The following is a 22374-nucleotide window of genomic DNA, read 5'->3' on the forward strand; positions in this document are numbered from 1 at the left end:
TACAGTTCCGCAGCATTAACATCAAAGTATAACAAACATTTAACTTGCTAAATAATATAAAAAACTAAAAGTAAGATATAAAATAGAATAACTTTCCACAAAGTGACTAAATGCAGAATTTTGTCAGTGGTTTCTTTAAAGTGGCAGCAGTTTAGTAGCTGCAGGAGCCGGTCACTTGCGCCACCTCTGCTGAATGGGAAAACAAAGACCCATACGAGTGAGTTTGATGTGTGATATTTGCATCGTGTGCTGGCTGGAACATCTGGCCCAAACGCTTGAACTGGACCTGTTCAGAGTTCAGTTTCGGTTTATGAGGGTTCAGGTCGGACGTTTCAGCCAGAACATATATCACACATCAAACTCGTTCATGGGCAATAGGCCTAACAGTGGTTCAATGGAGTAAAAATAACAGTGTTGTAAAAAGCCATATAACCAAAATCACATACACAGCCAGCGTACAACATTCCTCAGTGGTATACAATTATAGCATATACAGTACGTTCTTAGCACCTACATAGCATATTGGTCCTTTCTCAAGGGGTTGACTTCTTGCTGCTCTTGTTCAGGGGTGGTCATACTAACTTGTATTATTGTGCCCATTTATCCATTGTTTTAATCACTTTTTAGACATTTATGACTTTGCAACACAAGTTTCTGCTGCAAGCTAAGCCAATGAGCTGGTGAAGCCTAGCTAGACAGTCTAACATTGAAACTGATCTATGCCAAGATAAATCTACTGTGTTTTACGGCTATAATACATCAACAAATGGAGTCATAAATAACACCTAGCGCATTAAAACATTACATTTATTCATTATACCATATAAAAACTCCATGTACAACATCAAACAATAACAGTAATATTACAAATACATATACAGCCAATACCAAGTAGATCACATACATAAAATAAGGATTAATTTTATTACCATCTCTCCCTCTGTAGACAAGGTTGTCAGTCTATATGCTATACAGAGGCGATTAGTCTCAAAAGTATAGGAGATCTACTAGCTCTAATAGCCCTATATCCTATTCAGTATATATGGATGTACCCATATCTAGACAGTCCTTGACTGTACTGCCAGAGATATGAGTATATCCATATATTCTGAATAGAATGGCAGAGATAGTAATACAACTAATCCTTACTTTATGTATGTGATCTACTTGCTATTGGCTGTATTGTTGATGTTTGTTGTATATGGAATTTACAATGAATAAATAAATGTAATGTTTTAATGAGCTGTTATTTAGAACCCTGTTCTTTGGTCTACTTCAGTGTAAAGGAGTTTATTTCCATTTATAATAAATGGGAGGTCTATGACGTTAGGCTTAACCCAGGAAATACAGACTTGGGGCTCATTTACACAAAAATAACGGGGACTGATATGCGGCCGAAAATAACATCTATGGCGCCCTGTCACTGTACAGTGAGCACATGTGGTCTCACCGCACGACGAAATATGGGACTAGTCCCGTATTTCTCTGTGTAACGGCACCGTCCCTGCGCTGCTCTATGGAAAGAGGAGGGGGAGCAGCCCTCATCCCCCCCTATCCAGCACGGCTGTATGTTCGCCTGGGCATGTCATGTGAATGTACCCTTATAGGATGCAGTTATTAATGCATTTTGAAATTTTTTAGTCTAACTTTTAGAAAGCATTAGGATATCCGCCCTACTGTTCCTGGATAAAATGCAAAGCTCTTCTTTCTAATCCTGGACAACCCCATTAATTTATTCCCCATATAAAATTCCTAATAAATACCCTGTATACAATTCATCCACAACATGAATAGTTCAGGTCGGTGTTATGGTTCATCAATAAGAGAAGTCACCGGGGTAATTGTCAGAGCTCTTCTAAGATGAAGGTTTTTCCTTGTTTATTTGGTCCCAATCTTCTCAACTTTTCTCCAGGATAAGAATTATTTCACCCAAAAGCTTCATACAACATGCCCGTACCAAATAGGTCTGACAAAAGGACGGTTTACATAAACGTTCTATGTCCTGAAATAAAGAAACCTCTTAATAGTGTCCAATGTACAATTCTCCAGATCAAGTCTGTCTGGCCCACAGCCGGAAAGACACAGCCCAAGAAGCGTCTGTCTGTGGAGCACTTCACATTCACTTCTCCAAGGACTGGAGGTAGTTTGCAGATAGAAGGACCATGCTGTGTAATAATAATGATGACTCTGACTCTGGAAAAGAATATTAGTAATATTCAAGATATGGTAAAAGTATAAATTTTTAAAAGCAAAGGCCAAACAAAACTGTATTCAGTGGTAAGTATTGGCCATGGAGATCTGTTTAACCATATCTTTATGTGTTATTTGTAGCAGCAGAACTGAAAAACTTTATATTCCAGGATTGTAGCTTGACCTGTAGTGTTGTCACACTGCCGTGCTGTTAGATCTATATGATCTGCTCCACAGTTCTCGCTTTTGCTAGTACAAGCTGTAGAAGGTTTCGGGTTGCATACCACAGCAGTCGCTTAGCAGAGGGAAGGGGCCTGTTGAGCAGTTTAGGCCAGGTCCATAGAGAACAGCAGTGTGAGGACACTATCTCCCGGTGCTACAAGACCCCCAAGTTACCTATAAAAAGGTTTATCAATACTGATCACTAAACCACAGAATAGATGGCAGGGATCTGATCAGTGATAAAAATGGAGAAAAGGATGAGCATATTCTGCTCCATTCAATCTCTGCTAAATAGCGCTCAACTATGTTTGGATTGATAAAGGGCAATCTATGGCCTCAATAAACACCCTTTTTCCACTGAATGGTAATGTGTGGACCCATATTGCCTAAACTCAGATCAGGTACTGCACGGATTATATACTGTGGAAAAGCGGAGTAAAGGTGAGCTTGCACTATGCTTTCAGAGAACCTTGCACCGCCGCACACATGTGGAGATGGACATACTATTACGTATGGGCTGACACATATATTCAGGGGCACTTTGAATTTTCTTTCTAGCGCCCACGGCTGGCAAGATATCAGTCCAAATATTTGACCATAACAATCTTCTCCAATGTCAGAGAGGAGGAGATGGAGCAGAGGAGGTGGTGTGTGTTATGATTCTCCCAGCACATCCTCTCTGACAGAGGAGAGGATTACAATGGTCCAATACTGGGAGTGATATCTCAGCAACTATGGGGGCTACAAAGAAAATTCCAAGTACTCCATAATCTGTGTAAGAGCCCCTACATGATTCCAATATCGTTGTCCTCAAGTGTATGAGGTGGTGCAATTCTAACCTCAAAATCAAGCATGGATAAACCAGGGACACTTGCTGATAGATCCAGGCACCATAACCATGGAGATCTTCTTATATTGGTTATCAATGTCCTTCTTCCTTCTATAAAAAGATGACCACAGTCATGGAACCTGGATCTATGAGTAAGTGTCCCTGGTTTATCATGCTAGATTTTTCTGCAAGTATTCATTGTGTATTGTTGTGGGCAGATGGTTGTATAGTAGCACATGAGCATGCAGAGATTATTGCTCCAAGTTAGACATGAGTAATGTGAACAGACACTTTTCACACTGACAGATTACAAAAAGCACAAAATTATCCGGTTCCCCCATGCTTACTTTACATGAAGCGCTCTGCCTTGTAAAGGAAATTATTTTGTTAGGGAATGGTTGAGAATGTGACTTTCCTTAGATCTAAGTGAATAATACCAAAGGACATAATCACACACCAGTTATAGGGTGGACAGAGGTTACCTTTTAATTTCCCTGAAAGCTGAAGCCAGCAATGTAACCATGTTCTACATTCTTCTGCACTGAGGGACGCTGAGTTGAGTCCTCTAATATAACATGCCTGAGATTAAAGAATCACAGAGTAAATGGAGGGACAGAGCAGCCACTACTAGTAGTACAGTATTCTGCAGCACAGACCAGAGAACAGCGGTCAGACCCCCAGAGATCCGATATTGAGATTATATCCTATAATATACACTTGAAAAAATAAAGGAAACACCAAAATATCACATCCTACATATTAAGAAGTTAAATATTCCAGTTGCAATTCTTTTTTCATCACATAGTGGAATGGATTCAGACCAATAAAACCAAAAAATGATCCATGAAAATCATAATTTTTATCGCATGGAGGTCTGGATTTTTTAAAATAAAATTTCAGTCGGTTCCAACTTCAGTGGTACCTGGATATTCTCCTGATGAGGGATGTTCTTCTGAGGGATCTCTACCAGGCCTGGATTAAAGAGCATTATTTGAAGCCGGTGACAGGTTCCAATAGTCTATGCTATGCCGATTTAAAAAATGCCTTTGTCAGTATTCTAAATAATTTCATTAGTTTATAAAAGCTTATTTCACATTACCCGTTTCCCTGCCAGCAGCATGTGGCGAGTCCTGGGGAGGGGCAGCTGCAGCCTGTCTGTGCCTGTATCTCCTCACTCAGTCTTCCTCTACTCCTCACCATCCCTCCTCCTCCCCTCAATGCACATGACAGGAAGTGGGGAGGCGGAGGGAGTTGGAGGAATTTGGAGGAGAGAAGACTGACATATTCACACACAGGCTGCAGCTGTCCCTCCAGGAATGTTACTAGGTAATAAAAATATAAAAACTTAAACTATTAAATGACTCAGGACACTGACAAAGGCATTTAGTATAGCATAGGCCAGTGATGGCGAACCTTTTAGAGACCGAGTGCCCAAACTTCAACAAAGTCCCGCTTATTTATCGCAAAGTGCCAACACAGAAATTTAATTTGTGATTTATACTCCCTTCTCTGTCACAGTTTTCATTGATACCAGCACCTGAGGCACCAATAAAGCAGAAAATAGTCCCAGGTAGAGATGTCACTTTAAAATACCTCTTTGCACAGCAAGTCCTGGGCTGTCTGGGACTGCAGGAAGATACCTGGAGTCATCTCTGGTGATGGCCTGAGTGCCCACAGAAAGGGCTCCGAGTGCCACCTCTGGCACCAGTGCCATAGGTTAGCCATCACTGGCATAGGCTATTGGAACCTGTTACAGGCTAAGAATTACATTCCTGGTGACAGGTTCACTTTAAAGCACCAGTCAACCCCTGGACAGTCTGTGGTGCAACATGGATTGAGGTCTGGGGAACGGGCGGGCCAGTCCATAGCATTAATGCCTTCTTCCTGCAGGAACTGCTGAGACACTACAGACACACAAGGCTTAGCGTTGTCATGCTTCAGAAGTAATCTAAGGCCTACTGCACCTGTATGTGGTCTCACACTGTGTTTGAGGATCTCATCCTGGTACCCAACGGCAGTCAGGTCACTCTGGTTAGCAAATGCCTATGCACACCATTATTGACCCACTGCCAAACCGCTCATGCCCTCCTTTGGGCCCCATCCACATCTCCTGGTGTATTGGCCTGTCTTCTGGTATCTGCTCCATGCTCTGGACATAGTCCTGACACTGCTAATCATCTTGCCATTCTGGAAGAGCTGCTCTACCTGACCAACTAAAGTAGGTTGTAGACACCACCTTGTGCTACCTCCAGGGGTGAAAGCAATTAACAAAACATAAAAGTGACCAAAGACAACAGCCAAAAAGGACAACGAAAAAATGGTCTGTGGTCACCACCTACAGAACCACTCATTTTAGAGGTTGTCATGCTCATTTCTATCTATTGGCTGTTCCATTTGCATTACAGCTGGAGAAATTGATTCACAATCAGTGTTGATTCATAAATGGACAGGTTAATTTCACAGAAGTGTGATGGACCAGGAGTTACTTTGTTTTGTTTAAGTGTTCCCTTTATTTTTTAGGACCAAAACCAGTGGGGCATGAGGACATGCTGGTGGTTTAGTGTCCTCAAAACTACTGACAGGTTCATCTTAAAACTTGATATACACTAAAGAAAAGGCTACTGAATCCATCAATATTAAAAACATCGGCCAACATTTTCATGCATATGGTGGTCTATCAGCAACCTCTTCCAAAACTGTTAGTCCCAACTAGTGACCCCATCAATCATAAAAATTAAGGTGCGAAACAGTAAAAAATATAAGATAAATAATAAAAATAATGTGTAATATGCTTATACACATCTCACCCTCACAACTTCTTCATCCGTGAGTTCTTTCACTCCAAGCTGGAGCAGGGCACTGTCCAGGTGATGAATTTCAAAAATGTGTGACCTGAGGCGACGCTGAAGGAAAAACGCTGGAAGGTGCGGGGTCAGGAACATAATACGGCTCAGAGTTTTCTGTACAAACAAAGGACTGTATTAGCCATCCAAGTGTCACAGGACAGCGTTTCTCACGACTCTAGCAAAGCACAAAACAAAGCAGATTTTGTGAATTCCTTTGGAAAACAGGTGGTTGTGTTACCCTGGATCTGAAGTAGCATGATAAATATGCTTGCAGATTTAATAGTTATTTTAAGCTGTTATTACACCTATGGGCAGTAATGTATCTTCATATAGCTCTGATTTCATATAGAGGTCCTGTTGCCTGAAATATACAGAATCCATCAGATACCATTCTCCCGCACAGATCTCCTCTTGATGCATTGTTTGTAGGGAGAACATGTTTGTCATATGATGCTGAATACAGCTGCCATAACACAGCAAATGGAATAGGAAGGAAACTTTGGAGCCCCCTGTTCTGCTATGGATGCCATGTGATTGGCTTCAAACAAAGCATGGCAGGTATAAGAGTGCCAGAACGTGAACCACAACATAACATTTTTGGAACACATTGGTCACTCAAAATATTAGACGAGAGACATCTATAGCTGGGACCCCTGGCGATCTGAAAATGGGGGAAAACACCGGATCCCCTGAGCTCCCCCAAAATATAAAAGAACTCCATCCTTCCCATAGAGATCCCGGGGGTGCTGAACAAACTTTCCAAGGTGACAGGATGTGGAGCCTTGAGAACATAATGGGGCTCATTTACTAAGGGTCTGCGGATCGCGATTCTGTCAGGTTTCCCAAATATTTCCTTTTTTGCGCCAAATTGCCCCGGGTTTTTGGCGCACGAGATTGGATTGTGGCGCATCGGCTTGCATGCGACAGAAATCGGGGGGCGTGGCCGTCGGACAACCCGACGAAATTTGGACAAACCAAGGAATTTATGTACCAGGAGGAAGGTGAACTCTGGCGGATCTCAGCGCGGAAGCAACACATGCAGGAAATTGGACGCACAAACTTAAGTGAATTGCAGCAGACCCAAATCCTCGTCGGACAACGCACCGTGGGATCGCGACGGGACCAGTTAAGTAAATCTGCCCTAGTGTATTTAAATAAAACATATCGCACTTACCATTTGGTAACCATCAAGGCTCTCTATACAGAAAGGTGGTGCAGAGAACGCTGATTTGATCTCTTGAATATTTTGTACCTTTGGGTGTACCCCTTGTTGTACCTAAAAATAAGAAAAAAATAAGAATTGTACCTAAATATTAGAAGAATACCATGTATACTTGAGTATAAGCCGACCGAGTATAAGCAGAGGTACCTAATTTTAAACACAAAAAAACTGGGAAAGCCTATTGACCCGAGTAGAAGTCCAGGGTGGGAAATGCATTGTTCACAACCTCCAGCCAGTATATACCTGCCCCCTAGTATATAGCCAGCCAGCCCCTATCCCACAATATACAACCAGCCACCCAGCCCCTGCCCCCCCAGCATACAGCCAGCCAGCCTCTGCCCCCCCAGCATACAGCCAGCCAGCTCCTGCCCCCCCAGCATACAGCCAGCCAGCTCCTGCCCCCCCAGCATACAGCCAGCCACCCAGCCCCTGCCCCCCCAGCATACAGCCAGCCACCCAGCCCCTGCCCCCCAGCATACAGCCAGCCACCCAGCCCCTGCCCCCCAGCATACAGCCAGCCACCCAGCCCCTGCCCCCCAGCATACAGCCAGCCACCCAGCCCCTGCCCCCCAGCATACAGCCAGCCACCCAGCCCCTGCCCCCCAGCATACAGCCAGCCACCCAGCCCCTGCCCCCCAGCATACAGCCAGCCACCCAGCATACAGCCAGCCACCCAGCCCCTGCCCCCCAGCATACAGCCAGCCAGCCTCTGCCCCCCCAGCATATAGCCAGCCCCTGCCCCCCAGCATACAGCCAGCCACCCAGCCCCTGCCCCCCAGCATACAGCCAGCCAGCCACCCAGCCCCTGCCCCCCAGCATACAGCCAGCCAGCCACCCAGCCCCTGCCCCCCAGCATACAGCCAGCCAGCCAGCCTCTGCCCCCCCAGTATACAGCCAGCCCCTGCCCCCCAGCATACAGCCAGCCACCCAGCCCCTGCCCCCCCAGCATATAGCCAGCCAGCCCCTGCCCCCCCAGCATATAGCCAGCCAGCCTCTGCCCCCCCAGCATACAGCCAGCCAGCTCCTGCCCCCCCAGCATACAGCCAGCCAGCCCCTGCCCCCCCAGCATACAGCCACCCAGCCCCTGCCCCCCCAGCATACAGCCACCCAGCCCCTGCCCCCCCAGCATACAGCCACCCAGCCCCTGCCCCCCAGCATACAGCCAGCCACCCAGCCCCTGCCCCCCAGCATACAGCCAGCCACCCAGCCCCTGCCCCCTAGCATACAGCCAGCCACCCAGCCCCTGCCCCCCAGCATACAGCCAGCCAGCCTCTGCCCCCCCAGCATATAGCCAGCCCCTGCCCCCCAGCATACAGCCAGCCACCCAGCCCCTGCCCCCCAGCATACAGCCAGCCAGCCACCCAGCCCCTGCCCCCCAGCATACAGCCAGCCAGCCACCCAGCCCCTGCCCCCCAGCATACAGCCAGCCAGCCAGCCTCTGCCCCCCCAGTATACAGCCAGCCCCTGCCCCCCAGCATACAGCCAGCCACCCAGCCCCTGCCCCCCCAGCATATAGCCAGCCAGCCCCTGCCCCCCCAGCATATAGCCAGCCAGCCTCTGCCCCCCCAGCATACAGCCAGCCAGCTCCTGCCCCCCCAGCATACAGCCAGCCAGCCCCTGCCCCCCCAGCATACAGCCACCCAGCCCCTGCCCCCCAGCATACAGCCAGCCACCCAGCCCCTGCCCCCCAGCATACAGCCAGCCACCCAGCCCCTGCCCCCCAGCATACAGCCAGCCACCCAGCCCCTGCCCCCTAGCATACAGCCAGCCACCCAGCCCCTGCCCCCCAGCATACAGCCAGCCAGCCCCTGCCCCCCAGCATACAGCCAGCCAGCCCCTGCCCTCCAGCATACAGCCAGCCAGCCCCTGCCCCCCAGCATACAGCCAGCCAGCCCCTGCCCCCCCCTAGTATATAGCCTGTCCATCTTCTGCCATGGGCACGCCAAGGCGATATATGTATATATATAATGAACGCTGTACTTAAACCTTTACAACGCCCCCCTGCAGGTCCTTTTCTTGCTTCAGGTCCTCCGACTCCTCTTCGGGGTCCTCAGTCTCCCCTTCGCGATCCCGCTAGATCACAAAATGACCTCAGCCGCTTGCCATGAGGGGCATCGTGAGGGGACCCTAAGAGGAGCCAAAGGTTCCCTAGGAGCCTGAAATGATCGAAGAGGACCCGGAGGACCTGAAGACTGAGCCGGAGCACCCGAAGCAAGAAGAGCACTTGCCGGGGGGTGTCTGAAAAGGTGAGTACAGTGTTAATTTTTTTATAGACTTCAGTATACGTCGAGTTGGGGTTTTTCAGCACAATTTTTGTTCTGAAAAACTCGGCTTATAATTGAGTATATACGCTAATACCTACCTAAAAGAACAAAAAAGTTACTTTATTTAACCCCTTAATGGAGCAGCCTTTTTTCACACCCCATCTTCAAAAAAAAAAAAAAAAAATCTATAGCTTTCATTTTTCCGTGTACAAAGCTGTGCAAGGGTTTATTTTCTACATAACAAATTTTACTTCTTAGTGATGTTATTTATTTTTCCCAAGCCGTGGACTGGGAAGCTGGAAAAAAATTCCAAATGTGGTGAAAAAACACATTTGCTTCACTTTCTTGTGGGCTCAGTTCTTACGACTTTCATTGTGCGCTCCAAACGATATATCTACTTTATTCTTTGGTTCACTACAATCACAGTGATACCAAATCTATATAGGTTTTAATACATTTTAAAAAATTAAAACAATATGTACAGCAAAAAAAATCTTCTGACCCTTATAACTTTTTCATATGGTGTATGGTGTATGGTGTATGGTGTATTGTGAGGTGTTATTTTTTTGCAAGATGAGCTTTTGAGGACTGTGTGACATTTTGATTCCTTTCTATTACATTTTTTAATGTTATGTGAAACAGTGTAAAAGTCGCGTTTCGATATTTGGGCACTATTTTCAGTTTTTATATTTTGATCGATCGGGCATTTTGGGACAGGGCAATACCGAACAAGTTTGTGATTTTTTATTTAGCTTTATATCAGTTCTAGGGAAAGGTCAGTGATTAGAATTAATATTTTAAATTTATTTTTTACTTTTTCTTAGACCCTCTAGGGCAGTGATGGCAAACCTTTTAGAGACCGAGTGCCCAAACTACAACAAAGACCCGCTTATTTATCGCAAAAGTGCCAACACAGAAATTTTATTTGTGATTTATACTCCCTTCTCTGTCACAGTTTTCATTGATACCAGCCCCTGAGGACACCAATAAAGCAGAAAATAGTCCCAGTTAGTGCTGTCACTTTAAAATAGCTCCGTGCACAGCAAGTCCTGGGCTGTCTGGGACTGCAGGAAGATACCTGGAATCATCTCTGGTGATGGCCTGAGTGCCCACAGAAAGGGCTCTGAGTGCCACCTCTGGCACCAGTGCCATAGGTTAGCCATCACTGCTCTAGGGTACCTAACCTTAGGTCGTCTGTATAGCAAAATACAGTGATCTGGCCACAAAATATGTGAGCAGATCAGAGCCCCCAAAGAGGTCTCCCACCCGATCAGTGTGGCCGCTCGGCTTTCTATGGAGAGGGGAGGGTTATGGCACAGCGAGCACACGTTCATATTCAAGGGGGGTAAGGCCTCTTTTATACTGCCGTATGGTGGCCCAGCGCTGCTCACCCCTCCCCTTTTCATAGCAAGGCATGGTGCACAGCCATATACAGGCAGTCTCCGGGTTATGTACAAGATAAGAACAAACCTCTGGAACCCAAGTTGAATTTGTATGCAAGTCGAAACTGTATATTTTATAATTGTAGATCCAGATAAACCATTTTTTTTGCCCCAATGACAATTGGAGTTTCAAAATTTTTTGCTGTAATTGGACCAAGGATTATCAATAAAACTTCATTAGACACCTTACAGCTGATTACTGCAGTCTGGGACTATAGTAAAGCATTCAGAGAGCTTCACCAGAGGTCACAGTGGGCAGAGGGGTCCGTCTTTAACTAGGGGTCGTCTGCAAGTCCTTAAGTGACCGCCTGTACACAGGAAAAGGTAGGGTATGCTCTATCTTCCTGTGCACGGTACGGTGGCACAGCTCGCCTTCGCGGGAAAACCCCTTTAAAGGTAACCTGTCATCAGAAATTGACCTAATAAACCACTACCAGAATGTTATGAAGCAGATTAACACCTTCCAGATCATGTTTCTTTCCTGGTCCAGTGTGGTGGCATCATCCAGGAATGCAAATATTTCTGTCCACACGTGTGCTGAATGCCACATTGCTTGTGACAAGTGTTGCCTGCTATGCCCATGCCCATACATACAGGCATAGGTGAGCTGTAATTTTCCTTCTTCTACTGAATCTGATTAAAATCTTAAAATGAGTTTCTGGATGTGAGCTACAGAAGGATGAATTGTGCTGCCGTGAGGCCACAAATACTTTGGCCTTATTCATGCGTGAACATCAGTCCTTAACCCTTACCTGTGTGACCAATTGATGAATCCGATCCTGCAGTTTCGGCTCAGGCAAAGCACTTATAGATTTCAACAAACTGTCCAGCACATCCTCATAAACATCTTTCCGCTTGTTATGATAAATCTCCAAGAACTCCCGCTGCTGTTTTGGAGTCCAAAAGTGTCGGATCAGCAATTGTCTGGGGAACAAATACCTAGGGGAAGCATAAACACCATTCATGCCATGAAGACCATAATTTTTTTTTTTCTTGTGGTAGTGATCATGGCTACTGAAGTATATGGAATCTGTATAATTTAGCATTTTGGTGGTTTTCTTAATCTGAAAATGAAAAGTTATTCACAAAATGTTCACTTTAAAGTACCGGACAGCAACAAGTCTGTCACAAGCAGGTCTTCTATACAGCTCCATTTAATAGTTTTATGCACTTACATTAAAACAAAGACCAGATAGTTGGCAAATGGTGGAAGAGAAATGAGCATCACAGGGGTAGCTTTGATGATATCTCTTCTGAACTAAGAGAGACAGAAATGGTTACTTTGGGCACACATACAGAGGCAAATATGGAATTATGGAAAGACATAACTATTCTGCGGTATCTTCTGACAGCTATGCCTCCTAACTTGCATGATTTGCTGTGGGAGGGAGGAAGCCCCACACTCATTAGATTGTTTGCCGTACCAACCCTCCATCTGAGAAGTGGACAGTCATACTATGTACATTACTGCTTTGGTCTTCATTAAAAACAAGAAAAGCTTCTTAAAGGGATTTACCGCATTAAACTACAAGCCCCCACCCCAGGTAGGGTATACAATGTCCTTTCTAGAATTCCATCTTTTATCTCACCCGTTCAAGTATAAAAATATCCAAAGTCATGGGAATAGGAGAAGAGACATATTTGCCGAGATGAGTCATGTTGAGTGATTGCAGGGGGACTGTAACTTCAGGCACCTAGATCTTTGATACTATAGTACTTATAAACATGATTTTGGTGTCATATTCAAGACTTGAATCTCATCTTTCATGAGATTGCATAGGATCTGTTGTTCTGTGAGCCAAAGAACTGTAGATACAGACAGTTGGAGAGATTTCTTTACCTGTCTGTATCTTTATTTCTGTAGTTTTCAAAAACACAAACCTGGTGTGATCTGAAAGATAAGAGCCTCATCTTTAATGAGGCTTTAATGTTTCTTGCTCATCTAGAACAGAAGAAAGGCAACTTCTGAAGTGGCACTCTCCCTGACGGCCCTAGCACAAATATGACTCTTCTATGTTTATTTTCACATAACTGTGGAGGATATTTTTCTTTTCAAAATGTTGTTTTATTGAATGTTTTAATGATATGGCAAAAAAAGTAAATAGGAATGATAAAAGCTGTAAATAAATTACACCAAACACAGAATAGTGTGACCATGTGGAGGAAAAAGTGGATGTTGTAATCTGTAACTTTTTTTTATTTTTTCCATGTAGAGAGCTGTGTTTGGGCTTCTGCGTAACACATTGCACTTCATAATGATGGTATTGAATATTCCATGCCATGTACTGGGAAGCGGGAAAAAAAAAATTCTGAATGCAGTGAAAATGATGAAAAACTGCATTTGTGCCATATTCTTGTGGCCTTGGATTTTGCAGCTTTCATTGAGCGCCCCAAATGACAGGTCTACTTTATTCTTTGGTTCAGTACATTCATGGGGATTTAAAATTTGTATAGGTTTTATAATGTTTTCATTTTTAATTTAAAAAAATTAAACCTTCTGTACAAAAAAAGAAAAATTCTTCATTTTGCCATCTTTTTTCTAATTTTGTCATTTTTTTCTAATTTTGATGAGGTTTTAAATATTATCATTTTGAGGACAATACGGCCTTTAGATCACTTATTATAGAATTTTTTAGATTTTTCAAAATGGCAAAAATGTGTCACTTTTGACTTTGGGTGCCATTTTCCCTTATGGGGTTAAACGCCGGGAAAAATCGTTATTATATTTTGATAGAGCGGACATTTTGGGATGCAATGATACCAAACATGTTTCTGATTCTTACTGTTTATTTGCTTTTATATGTCATCTAGGGAAAGCGGGAAGATTTAAACTTTTACTTTTTTTTACTAACATTTTTTTTTACCATTATTTCAGATCCTCCAGGGTAATTTAACCCTGCAGGGTCCGATTGCTAATACTATATACTGCAATACTACTGTATTGGAGTATTTACCAATATTACAATGATTTCTAAGAGCCTGCCATCTGCTGGCTATTAGAGATCATTGCACATGAGACTGTAGGGTGCCATGCCAACCGAGCGTCGCCCTCCGATAACGTCAAAGGGGGGGGGGGGGCGCTGATCGGCCGTCCAAGATGGCGACTCCTATGTAAAGGTAAGGTGCTGCGGTCGGGTTCAACTGCAGTAGTACTTAACAGGTTAACTGCCGCGTTCAGTGACAGAACCAACCGCGGCAGTAACAAGCGGGCATCAGCTGTGTTATACAGCCTTCACCCGCTGTGTATGGAAAGAGCTCAGCTCGTGAGCTCTCTCCATATACCCTTCGCAGCACGAGGACGATATAGTTCGTCCTCGGGGGTGAAGGTGTTCATATGGTAAAATCTAGTTTAATCCCTTTAAATAAAAGTTCTTGTACTCAGTTTGTACTCACCTGTCTTAATTTTTCCATTTCTCTATAAGGCAGTTGGTGATACAATATTCCTTGGCTTCTCATCTTCCTTCTTATTCTACTTACTTCTTTTCCATCAACCAACAACATCCGCAGTCCTGCAACATGTAGATGAGCAGGTCAACCCTCTTCCCATATATTTTCTATATAGTCATATAAAAAAAAACATGGCTGTAGACTGAATGCCCAGTAGAAATCACTGGTAAAGATATCAAAGATGCAAAAATACACATGTAAACAATATAGAACACATCAGAAAATCTCTAGACACACATAAGAGCAGTGTTCACTGAGCCTGTTCAGGTCTTGCCCTAGCACTGGGCCACATGTACCCTTTATTATTTTTTTTTTAACCACTACCCTAAAATGCAAAAAAAGTTTCTCCAAAAACCATGTGGCCCCATTTTCCCATGTACAGAGCTGTGTGAAGGCTTGTTTTCTGTGTAACAATATGCTTCAATGTGGCAGTATTTATTATTTCATGCTGTGTACTGGGAAAACAATTCCAAATGCGGTGACATTGGTGAAAAAAGGCAAGAAAATGGGGGATACCGCACAATCAGATATCAATGGTGGGTATATGGGCACCGTATAGACATGAAAACTCACAAGAAAAGATGTGCCATAACAACCCAAAAAATGAATATCAAAAATTACTTTATTAATTTACAAACAACAAAGACCAGACAAAACAATATAAAAACAATTAAAAGGTGTAGTGACTACACCAAAAAACTCGATGTGGTGAGTGTAATAAACTCACCAACAACCATCCCTGGTTCCAATAATCATATGGGTTGCTGCTCAAGTACACACAGAAATGGGGTGAAAGTAGACATCCCCAATTCATATGATACAATAAAGTGCATATAAGTAAACACTGAAGTTATAGTCAGTATAATCAGTATAAGTACAGACACTATATGCTCAACATAGCCAGGGCATAATGACCACATGAACCATCCTTAATACAAAACCTGAAGTCAGCATGGCTGTACAAAGGGGAGCAAAACAACCCAGGCAACCAGGGAATGTCCTTGTTCTCACTTCCCCTGATGAAGTCACCGTGAGTGACGGAACGCGTGGGTTGGACACGCACATTCCCTGGTTGCCTGGGTTGTTTTGCTCCCCTTTGTACAGCCATGCTGACTTCAGGTTTTGTATTAAGGTCATGTGGTCATTATGCCCTGGCTATGTTGAGCATTATGCCCTGGCTATGTTGAGCATATAGTGTCTGTACTTATACTGATTATACTGACTATAACTTCAGTGTTTACTTATATGCACTTTATTGTATCATATGAATTGGGGATGTCTACTTTCACCCCATTTCTGTGTGTACTTGAGCAGCAACCCATGATTATTGGAACCAGGGATGGTTGTTGGTGAGTTTATTACACTCACCACATCGAGTTTTTTGGTGTAGTCACTACACCTTTTAATTGTTTTTATATTGTTTGTCTGGTCTTTGTTGTTTGTAAATTAATAAAGTAATTTTTGATATTCATTTTTTGGGTTGTTATGGCACATCTTTTCTTGTGAGTTTTCATTGGTGAAAAAAGGCATTTGCGAAATGTAATTGTGGACTTGTTTTTTTTTGTTTTTTTTTACGTGTTATTGTGTTTGAATACATTTAAAAAAATGTAAAACTGTCTGTACAAAAAATAATTTGATAACTGCTAACTTTTTCACACAGTGTAAGCTGTATGAGGGGCGATTTTTTTGTGCAGGGCGAGACGACGTTTTCAGTGGTTGCGCTACGGGGTTTGTACGATTTTTTAAATGCTGCAAAAAGGCAGCGTTTCAGACATTTGGGCGCTATTATCTGTCACAGGGATCAACGCCAGGAATAACCGTTATAATGCTTCTGGTAGATTGGTTTACGATTTTATATGTTTATTTTTATATCAGTTCTAGGGAAAGGGGGTGTGATTTGCACTTTCAAGTTTTTGTTACTATTTATCAGACCTCCTTTGGCAGGGCAGAGCATTATATGGCGCGCAGGCAACATCCAGCCCATTAAGGATTTTTGTGGGCGCGGTCACATCCCCTGTCGCGATCATCTCAGGGGATTACAGGGGCCGGACAAAGATACTTAGCTGGTAGAGCAGGGCCCGATGCAGTAGTCATGCTCCTGGCTTGTGCAGGTCAGAGCAGGGTGTAAAACACTAGCATCACTGTATCGCAGCCGCTGGGTGGTTTACTTCAGGAAAAAAGACCGGAAAAACCACACTAGAGGGAAGGCGAGTATTGTCTTTTTTGTAACTTAATGGGCATCTACCATCAGGATCAACGATTGTAAACCAAGCACGCTGACATACTGGTGTGTGCCCCCTCTGCAAGGATCAGCTGTTAGCTTCTTATTCCTTGTTTTTTTTTTTTTGTTTTTTTTTTTACAGGAAAACTATTTAAAAATTCTACAAATGAACATAAGGGACTCCAAGCTCCATAGGTTTTAATGGAGCCTGGAGCCCCTTAAGCTAATTTACATAAAGGCCTTTTATTCTTAAAAACAAGGGCATAAGAAGCTTAAAGAAAAGTGGATCCTGCCAGAGGGGGCACACACCAGTATGTCAGCGTGCTCGGTTTACAATCCTTCATCCTGTTGGTAGATGTCCTTTAAACTGTCATAAGAAGGGGATAATGCAATAGGCAAAATGAGAGGGAGAACTATAAATGAGGGCATTATGGAAACGGCACTATAAAGGGGGTGGGCATAATGAGAGGTGACACTATAAATGAGACACTATGAAAGGGGGCAATACATATAATGGCATAATGAGGTGGGGCACTATAAAAGAGGCACTACAAATGTTGGCATAATGAGAGGAGGCGCTTTAAAGGGGATATAATGTGAGGGGGCACTTTAAAGGGGGCCTAAAGAGACGGGGCACTATAAATAGGACAACAACGGGTACCCCTATAAATAGGAGCATAATGGAGGGAGCATTATAAAAGGGAGCATAAGGAGAGGGACACTATAAATAGGGGCTAAATAAGAGGGAGTATTAGGTATTGAGTAGAACTGAGTTAAGTATAGTAGTCAGGCCCTCTAAAACCATTTCAATATTGTATGTGGCCCCATGGAAAACCCCTGCCCCTGTACTTTAACCCTAGGTTGTCTGATCGATCCTACCATATTTACTGCCTCTTTAAACAAAACTCACACCTAGTGCAGCGGTCAGACTTACCTTTCATAAAAGTTGAATACAAGATATAAAAGTTAGGAAACTTTCTTTCTAAAAAGTGTTCATATTTTGCATTGAGAAGTTTGGCTTTTGAAGTGATCAGAGGTAACATGCCCTGTGGCTTCTGGTTGGTAGATAAGTGGCATGGCTGGTACCTGGGAAGACAAAAGCATAAGTCTGTGAATAATAAACTAGATACAATTAAAGCAAACACTCAGCTGTGAGGTTTCTATCATGTAACTACAAATGGTCATTCATTCAGTCATAACCTGAAAAAGGAAACAATTAAGAAATTGTAAGGAACTGAAACAAAGTGGTTCCCATTTCAGGATGAAGTAGAGATCAATAAGTCGCACCAACCCCGTGATTCACTTTTGGAAACTGATGTGCATGGTACAAATGGTTAATAGATAGATAACATGATACTGCCCACCGTGGCATAATATACCCGATTATAAATAATCATCATGGCAACCAGCTGTTACTTCTGCCCATCAATTATTGGAAATATAATGGACACCAACTGCTCAGGACTAACCTTCACGATAAATTCTCCAAAAATAACTGATCATTAATAGCAAATCAGTCACCAGGGTCTGTCAGTAGCAGTGGTCAGGGTGGACAGTCACCAGTGTCTATCATCCCAGAGTGTCTACAGCCAGATCCTCCTCCTATTTCCATGGTCAAAGAAGAACTAATAATTTTTGGTGATAATGGTGGACAGCCCCCAGTGTCTCTCAGTACTGGTGGTAATGGTGGACAGCCCCCAGTGTCTCTCAGTACTGGAGATAATGGTGGACAGCCCCCAGTGTCTCTCAGTACTGGTGGTAATGGTGGACAGCCCCCAGTGTCTCTCAGTACTGGTGGTAATGGTGGACAGCCCCCAGTGTCTCTCAGTACTGGTGGTAATGGTGGACAGCCCCCAGTGTCTCTCAGTACTGGTGGTAATGGTGGACAGCCCCCAGTGTCTCTCAGTACTGGTGGTAATGGTGGACAGCCCCCAGTGTCTCTCAGTACTGGTGGTAATGGTGGACAGCCCCCAGTGTCTCTCAGTACTGGTGGTAATGGTGGACAGCCCCCAGTGTCTCTCAGTACTGGTGGTAATGGTGGACAGCCCCCAGTGTCTCTCAGTACTGGTGATAATGGTGGACAGCCCCCAGTGTCTCTCAGTACTGGTGATAATGGTGGACAGCCCCCAGTGTCTCTCAGTACTGGGGGTAATGGTGGACAGCCCCCAGTGTCTCTCAGTACTGGTGGTAATGGTGGACAGCCCCCAGTGTCTCTCAGTACTGGTGGTAATGGTGGACAGCCCCCAGTGTCTCTCAGTACTGGTGGTAATGGTGGACAGTCCCCAGTGTCTCTCAGTACTGGTGGTAATGGTGGACAGTCCCCAGTGTCTCTCAGTACTGGTGGTAATGGTGGACAGTCCCCAGTGTCTCTCAGTACTGGGGGTAATGGTGGACAGCCCCCAGTGTCTCTCAGTACTGGGGGTAATGGTGGACAGCCCCCAGTGTCTCTCAGTACTGGTGGTAATGGTGGACAGCCCCCAGTGTCTCTCAGTACTGGTGATAATGGTGGACAGCCCCCAGTGTCTCTCAGTACTGGTGATAATGGTGGACAGCCCCCAGTGTCTCTCAGTACTGGTGATAATGGTGGACAGCCCCCAGTGTCTCTCAGTACTGGTGATAATGGTGGACAGCCCCCAGTGTCTCTCAGTACTGGTGATAATGGTGGACAGCCCCCAGTGTCTCTCAGTACTGGTGATAATGGTGGACAGCCCCCAGTGTCTCTCAGTACTGGTGATAATGGTGGACAGCCCCCAGTGTCTCTCAGTACTGGTGATAATGGTGGACAGCCCCCAGTGTCTCTCAGTACTGGTGATAATGGTGGACAGCCCCCAGTGTCTCTCAGTACTGGTGATAATGGTGGACAGCCCCCAGTGTCTCTCAGTACTGGTGATAATGGTGGACAGCCCCCAGTGTCTCTCAGTACTGGTGATAATGGTGGACAGCCCCCAGTGTCTCTCAGTACTGGTGATAATGGTGGACAGCCCCCAGTGTCTCTCAGTACTGGTGATAATGGTGGACAGCCCCCAGTGTCTCTCAGTACTGGTGATAATGGTGGACAGCCCCCAGTGTCTCTCAGTACTGGTGATAATGGTGGACAGCCCCCAGTGTCTCTCAGTACTGGTGATAATGGTGGACAGCCCCCAGTGTCTCTCAGTACTGGTGGTAATGGTGGACAGCCCCCAGTGTCTCTCGGTACTGGTGGTAATGGTGGACAGCCCCCAGTGTCTCTCGGTACTGGTGATAATGGTGGACAGCCCCCAGTGTCTCTCAGTACTGGTGATAATGGTGGACAGCCCCCAGTGTCTCTCAGTACTGGTGGTAATGGTGGACAGCCCCCAGTGTCTCTCAGTACTGGTGGTAATGGTGGACAGCCCCCAGTGTCTCTCAGTACTGGTGGTAATGGTGGACAGCCCCCAGTGTCTCTCACTACTGGTGGTAATGGTGGACAGCCCCCAGTGTCTCTCAGTACTGGTGGTAATGGTGGACAGTCCCCAGTGTCTCTCAGTACTGGTGGTAATGGTGGACAGCCCCCAGTGTCTCTCAGTACTGGTGGTAATGGTGGACAGCCCCCAGTGTCTCTCAGTACTGGTGGTAATGGTGGACAGCCCCCAGTGTCTCTCAGTACTGGTGATAATGGTGGACAGCCCCCAGTGTCTCTCAGTACTGGTGGTAATGGTGGACAGCCCCCAGTGTCTCTCAGTACTGGTGGTAATGGTGGACAGCCCCCAGTGTCTCTCAGTACTGGGGGTAATGGTGGACAGCCCCGGTGTCTCTCACTACTGGTGGTAATGGTGGACAGCCCCCAGTGTCTCTCAGTACTGGGGGTAATGGTGGACAGCCCCCAGTGTCTCTCAGTACTGGTGATAATGGTGGACAGCCCCCAGTGTCTCTCAGTACTGGTGATAATGGTGGACAGCCCCCAGTGTCTCTCAGTACTGGTGATAATGGTGGACAGCCCCCAGTGTCTCTCAGTACTGGTGGTAATGGTGGACAGCCCCCAGTGTCTCTCAGTACTGGGGGTAATGGTGGACAGCCCCCAGTGTCTCTCAGTACTGGTGATAATGGTGGACAGCCCCCAGTGTCTCTCAGTACTGGTGATAATGGTGGACAGCCCCCAGTGTCTCTCAGTACTGGTGATAATGGTGGACAGCCCCCAGTGTCTCTCAGTACTGGTGGTAATGGTGGACAGCCCCCAGTGTCTCTCAGTACTGGTGGTAATGGTGGACAGCCCCCAGTGTCTCTCAGTACTGGTGGTAATGGTGGACAGCCCCCAGTGTCTCTCACTACTGGTGGTAATGGTGGACAGCCCCCAGTGTCTCTCAGTACTGGTGGTAATGGTGGACAGTCCCCAGTGTCTCTCAGTACTGGTGGTAATGGTGGACAGCCCCCAGTGTCTCTCAGTACTGGTGGTAATGGTGGACAGCCCCCAGTGTCTCTCAGTACTGGTGGTAATGGTGGACAGCCCCCAGTGTCTCTCAGTACTGGTGATAATGGTGGACAGCCCCCAGTGTCTCTCAGTACTGGTGGTAATGGTGGACAGCCCCCAGTGTCTCTCAGTACTGGTGGTAATGGTGGACAGCCCCCAGTGTCTCTCAGTACTGGGGGTAATGGTGGACAGCCCCGGTGTCTCTCACTACTGGTGGTAATGGTGGACAGCCCCCAGTGTCTCTCAGTACTGGGGGTAATGGTGGACAGCCCCCAGTGTCTCTCAGTACTGGTGATAATGGTGGACAGCCCCCAGTGTCTCTCAGTACTGGTGATAATGGTGGACAGCCCCCAGTGTCTCTCAGTACTGGTGATAATGGTGGACAGCCCCCAGTGTCTCTCAGTACTGGTGGTAATGGTGGACAGCCCCCAGTGTCTCTCAGTACTGGGGGTAATGGTGGACAGCCCCCAGTGTCTCTCAGTACTGGTGATAATGGTGGACAGCCCCCAGTGTCTCTCAGTACTGGTGATAATGGTGGACAGCCCCCAGTGTCTCTCAGTACTGGTGATAATGGTGGACAGCCCCCAGTGTCTCTCAGTACTGGGGGTAATGGTGGACAGCCCCCAGTGTCTCTCAGTACTGGGGGTAATGGTGGACAGCCCCCAGTGTCTCTCAGTACTGGTGATAATGGTGGACAGCCCCCAGTGTCTCTCAGTACTGGGGGTAATGGTGGACAGCCCCCAGTGTCTCTCAGTACTGGGGGTAATGGTGGACACCCCCGGTGCTGCTCTGTATTGTCTTGTTTCTCTCAGGTTCCCATGGTATTATACAGAGCAGCAGTACCTTGGGCGTTAACGACTGCAGCGCATGGCTGGTATCACCCGGGGACACACACAGCTGCCGCCTGCGCCTCCCTCATGACATGTGTCAGCAGTTTCCCGCCCTCCTCTTACTCACAGCATGACCAGACATTTGCTCTGCCGCCGGCCACATCCATCTATAAGCAGCCGGCACGTCCCGCTCCTGTACAGCGCCATGTTCTAGGAGGAGAAGCGGCACCTGTCACCAGCCACAAGGTCGCTAGAGCAGAGGTCACATGTGAAGAGGGGACATCACGTGATGTGATGCTTTGAGGGGCCATATTTGTTGTGGGCAGATAGACAACGAGCGCCTACCAACAAGGAAGATGCATGTGTCTCAGATACTAGCGAGAGGACCTGTGATGATGTCATTGATCATGTGACCAGTCACATGTGACTAGACTG

The 22374-nt window shown here is 45.7% G+C and overlaps 1 protein-coding gene across 5 annotated transcripts; it reads right to left on the bottom strand.

Moving 5' to 3' along the window:
- Positions 1 to 1838: 1838 nt before the first annotated feature.
- On the bottom strand, positions 1839 to 22333 carry LETMD1 (LETM1 domain containing 1). 5 transcript variants are annotated; one of them, XM_072134801.1, is made up of 9 exons: positions 22285 to 22333; positions 17618 to 17769; positions 14409 to 14524; positions 12191 to 12273; positions 11768 to 11954; positions 7262 to 7363; positions 6049 to 6201; positions 3724 to 3820; positions 1839 to 2193 (listed from the first exon to the last, which is right to left on the bottom strand). In XM_072134801.1, the coding sequence occupies exons 1-9, from the start codon at positions 22299 to 22301 to the stop codon at positions 2120 to 2122; spliced, it is 981 nt and encodes a 326-aa protein (XP_071990902.1). In that variant the 5' UTR covers positions 22302 to 22333; the 3' UTR covers positions 1839 to 2119. The 5 variants fall into 5 exon arrangements, with proteins under 5 accessions (XP_071990902.1, XP_071990901.1, XP_071990903.1 ...); XM_072134800.1 differs by lacking the exon at positions 22285 to 22333 and adding an exon at positions 22067 to 22263; XM_072134802.1 differs by lacking the exon at positions 22285 to 22333 and adding an exon at positions 21953 to 22069.
- Between the last annotated feature and the right edge of the window lie 41 nt (positions 22334 to 22374).

Source organism: Engystomops pustulosus, chromosome 2 (assembly GCF_040894005.1).
Source record: "Engystomops pustulosus chromosome 2, aEngPut4.maternal, whole genome shotgun sequence".
NCBI classification, from domain to species: domain Eukaryota; kingdom Metazoa; phylum Chordata; class Amphibia; order Anura; family Leptodactylidae; genus Engystomops; species Engystomops pustulosus.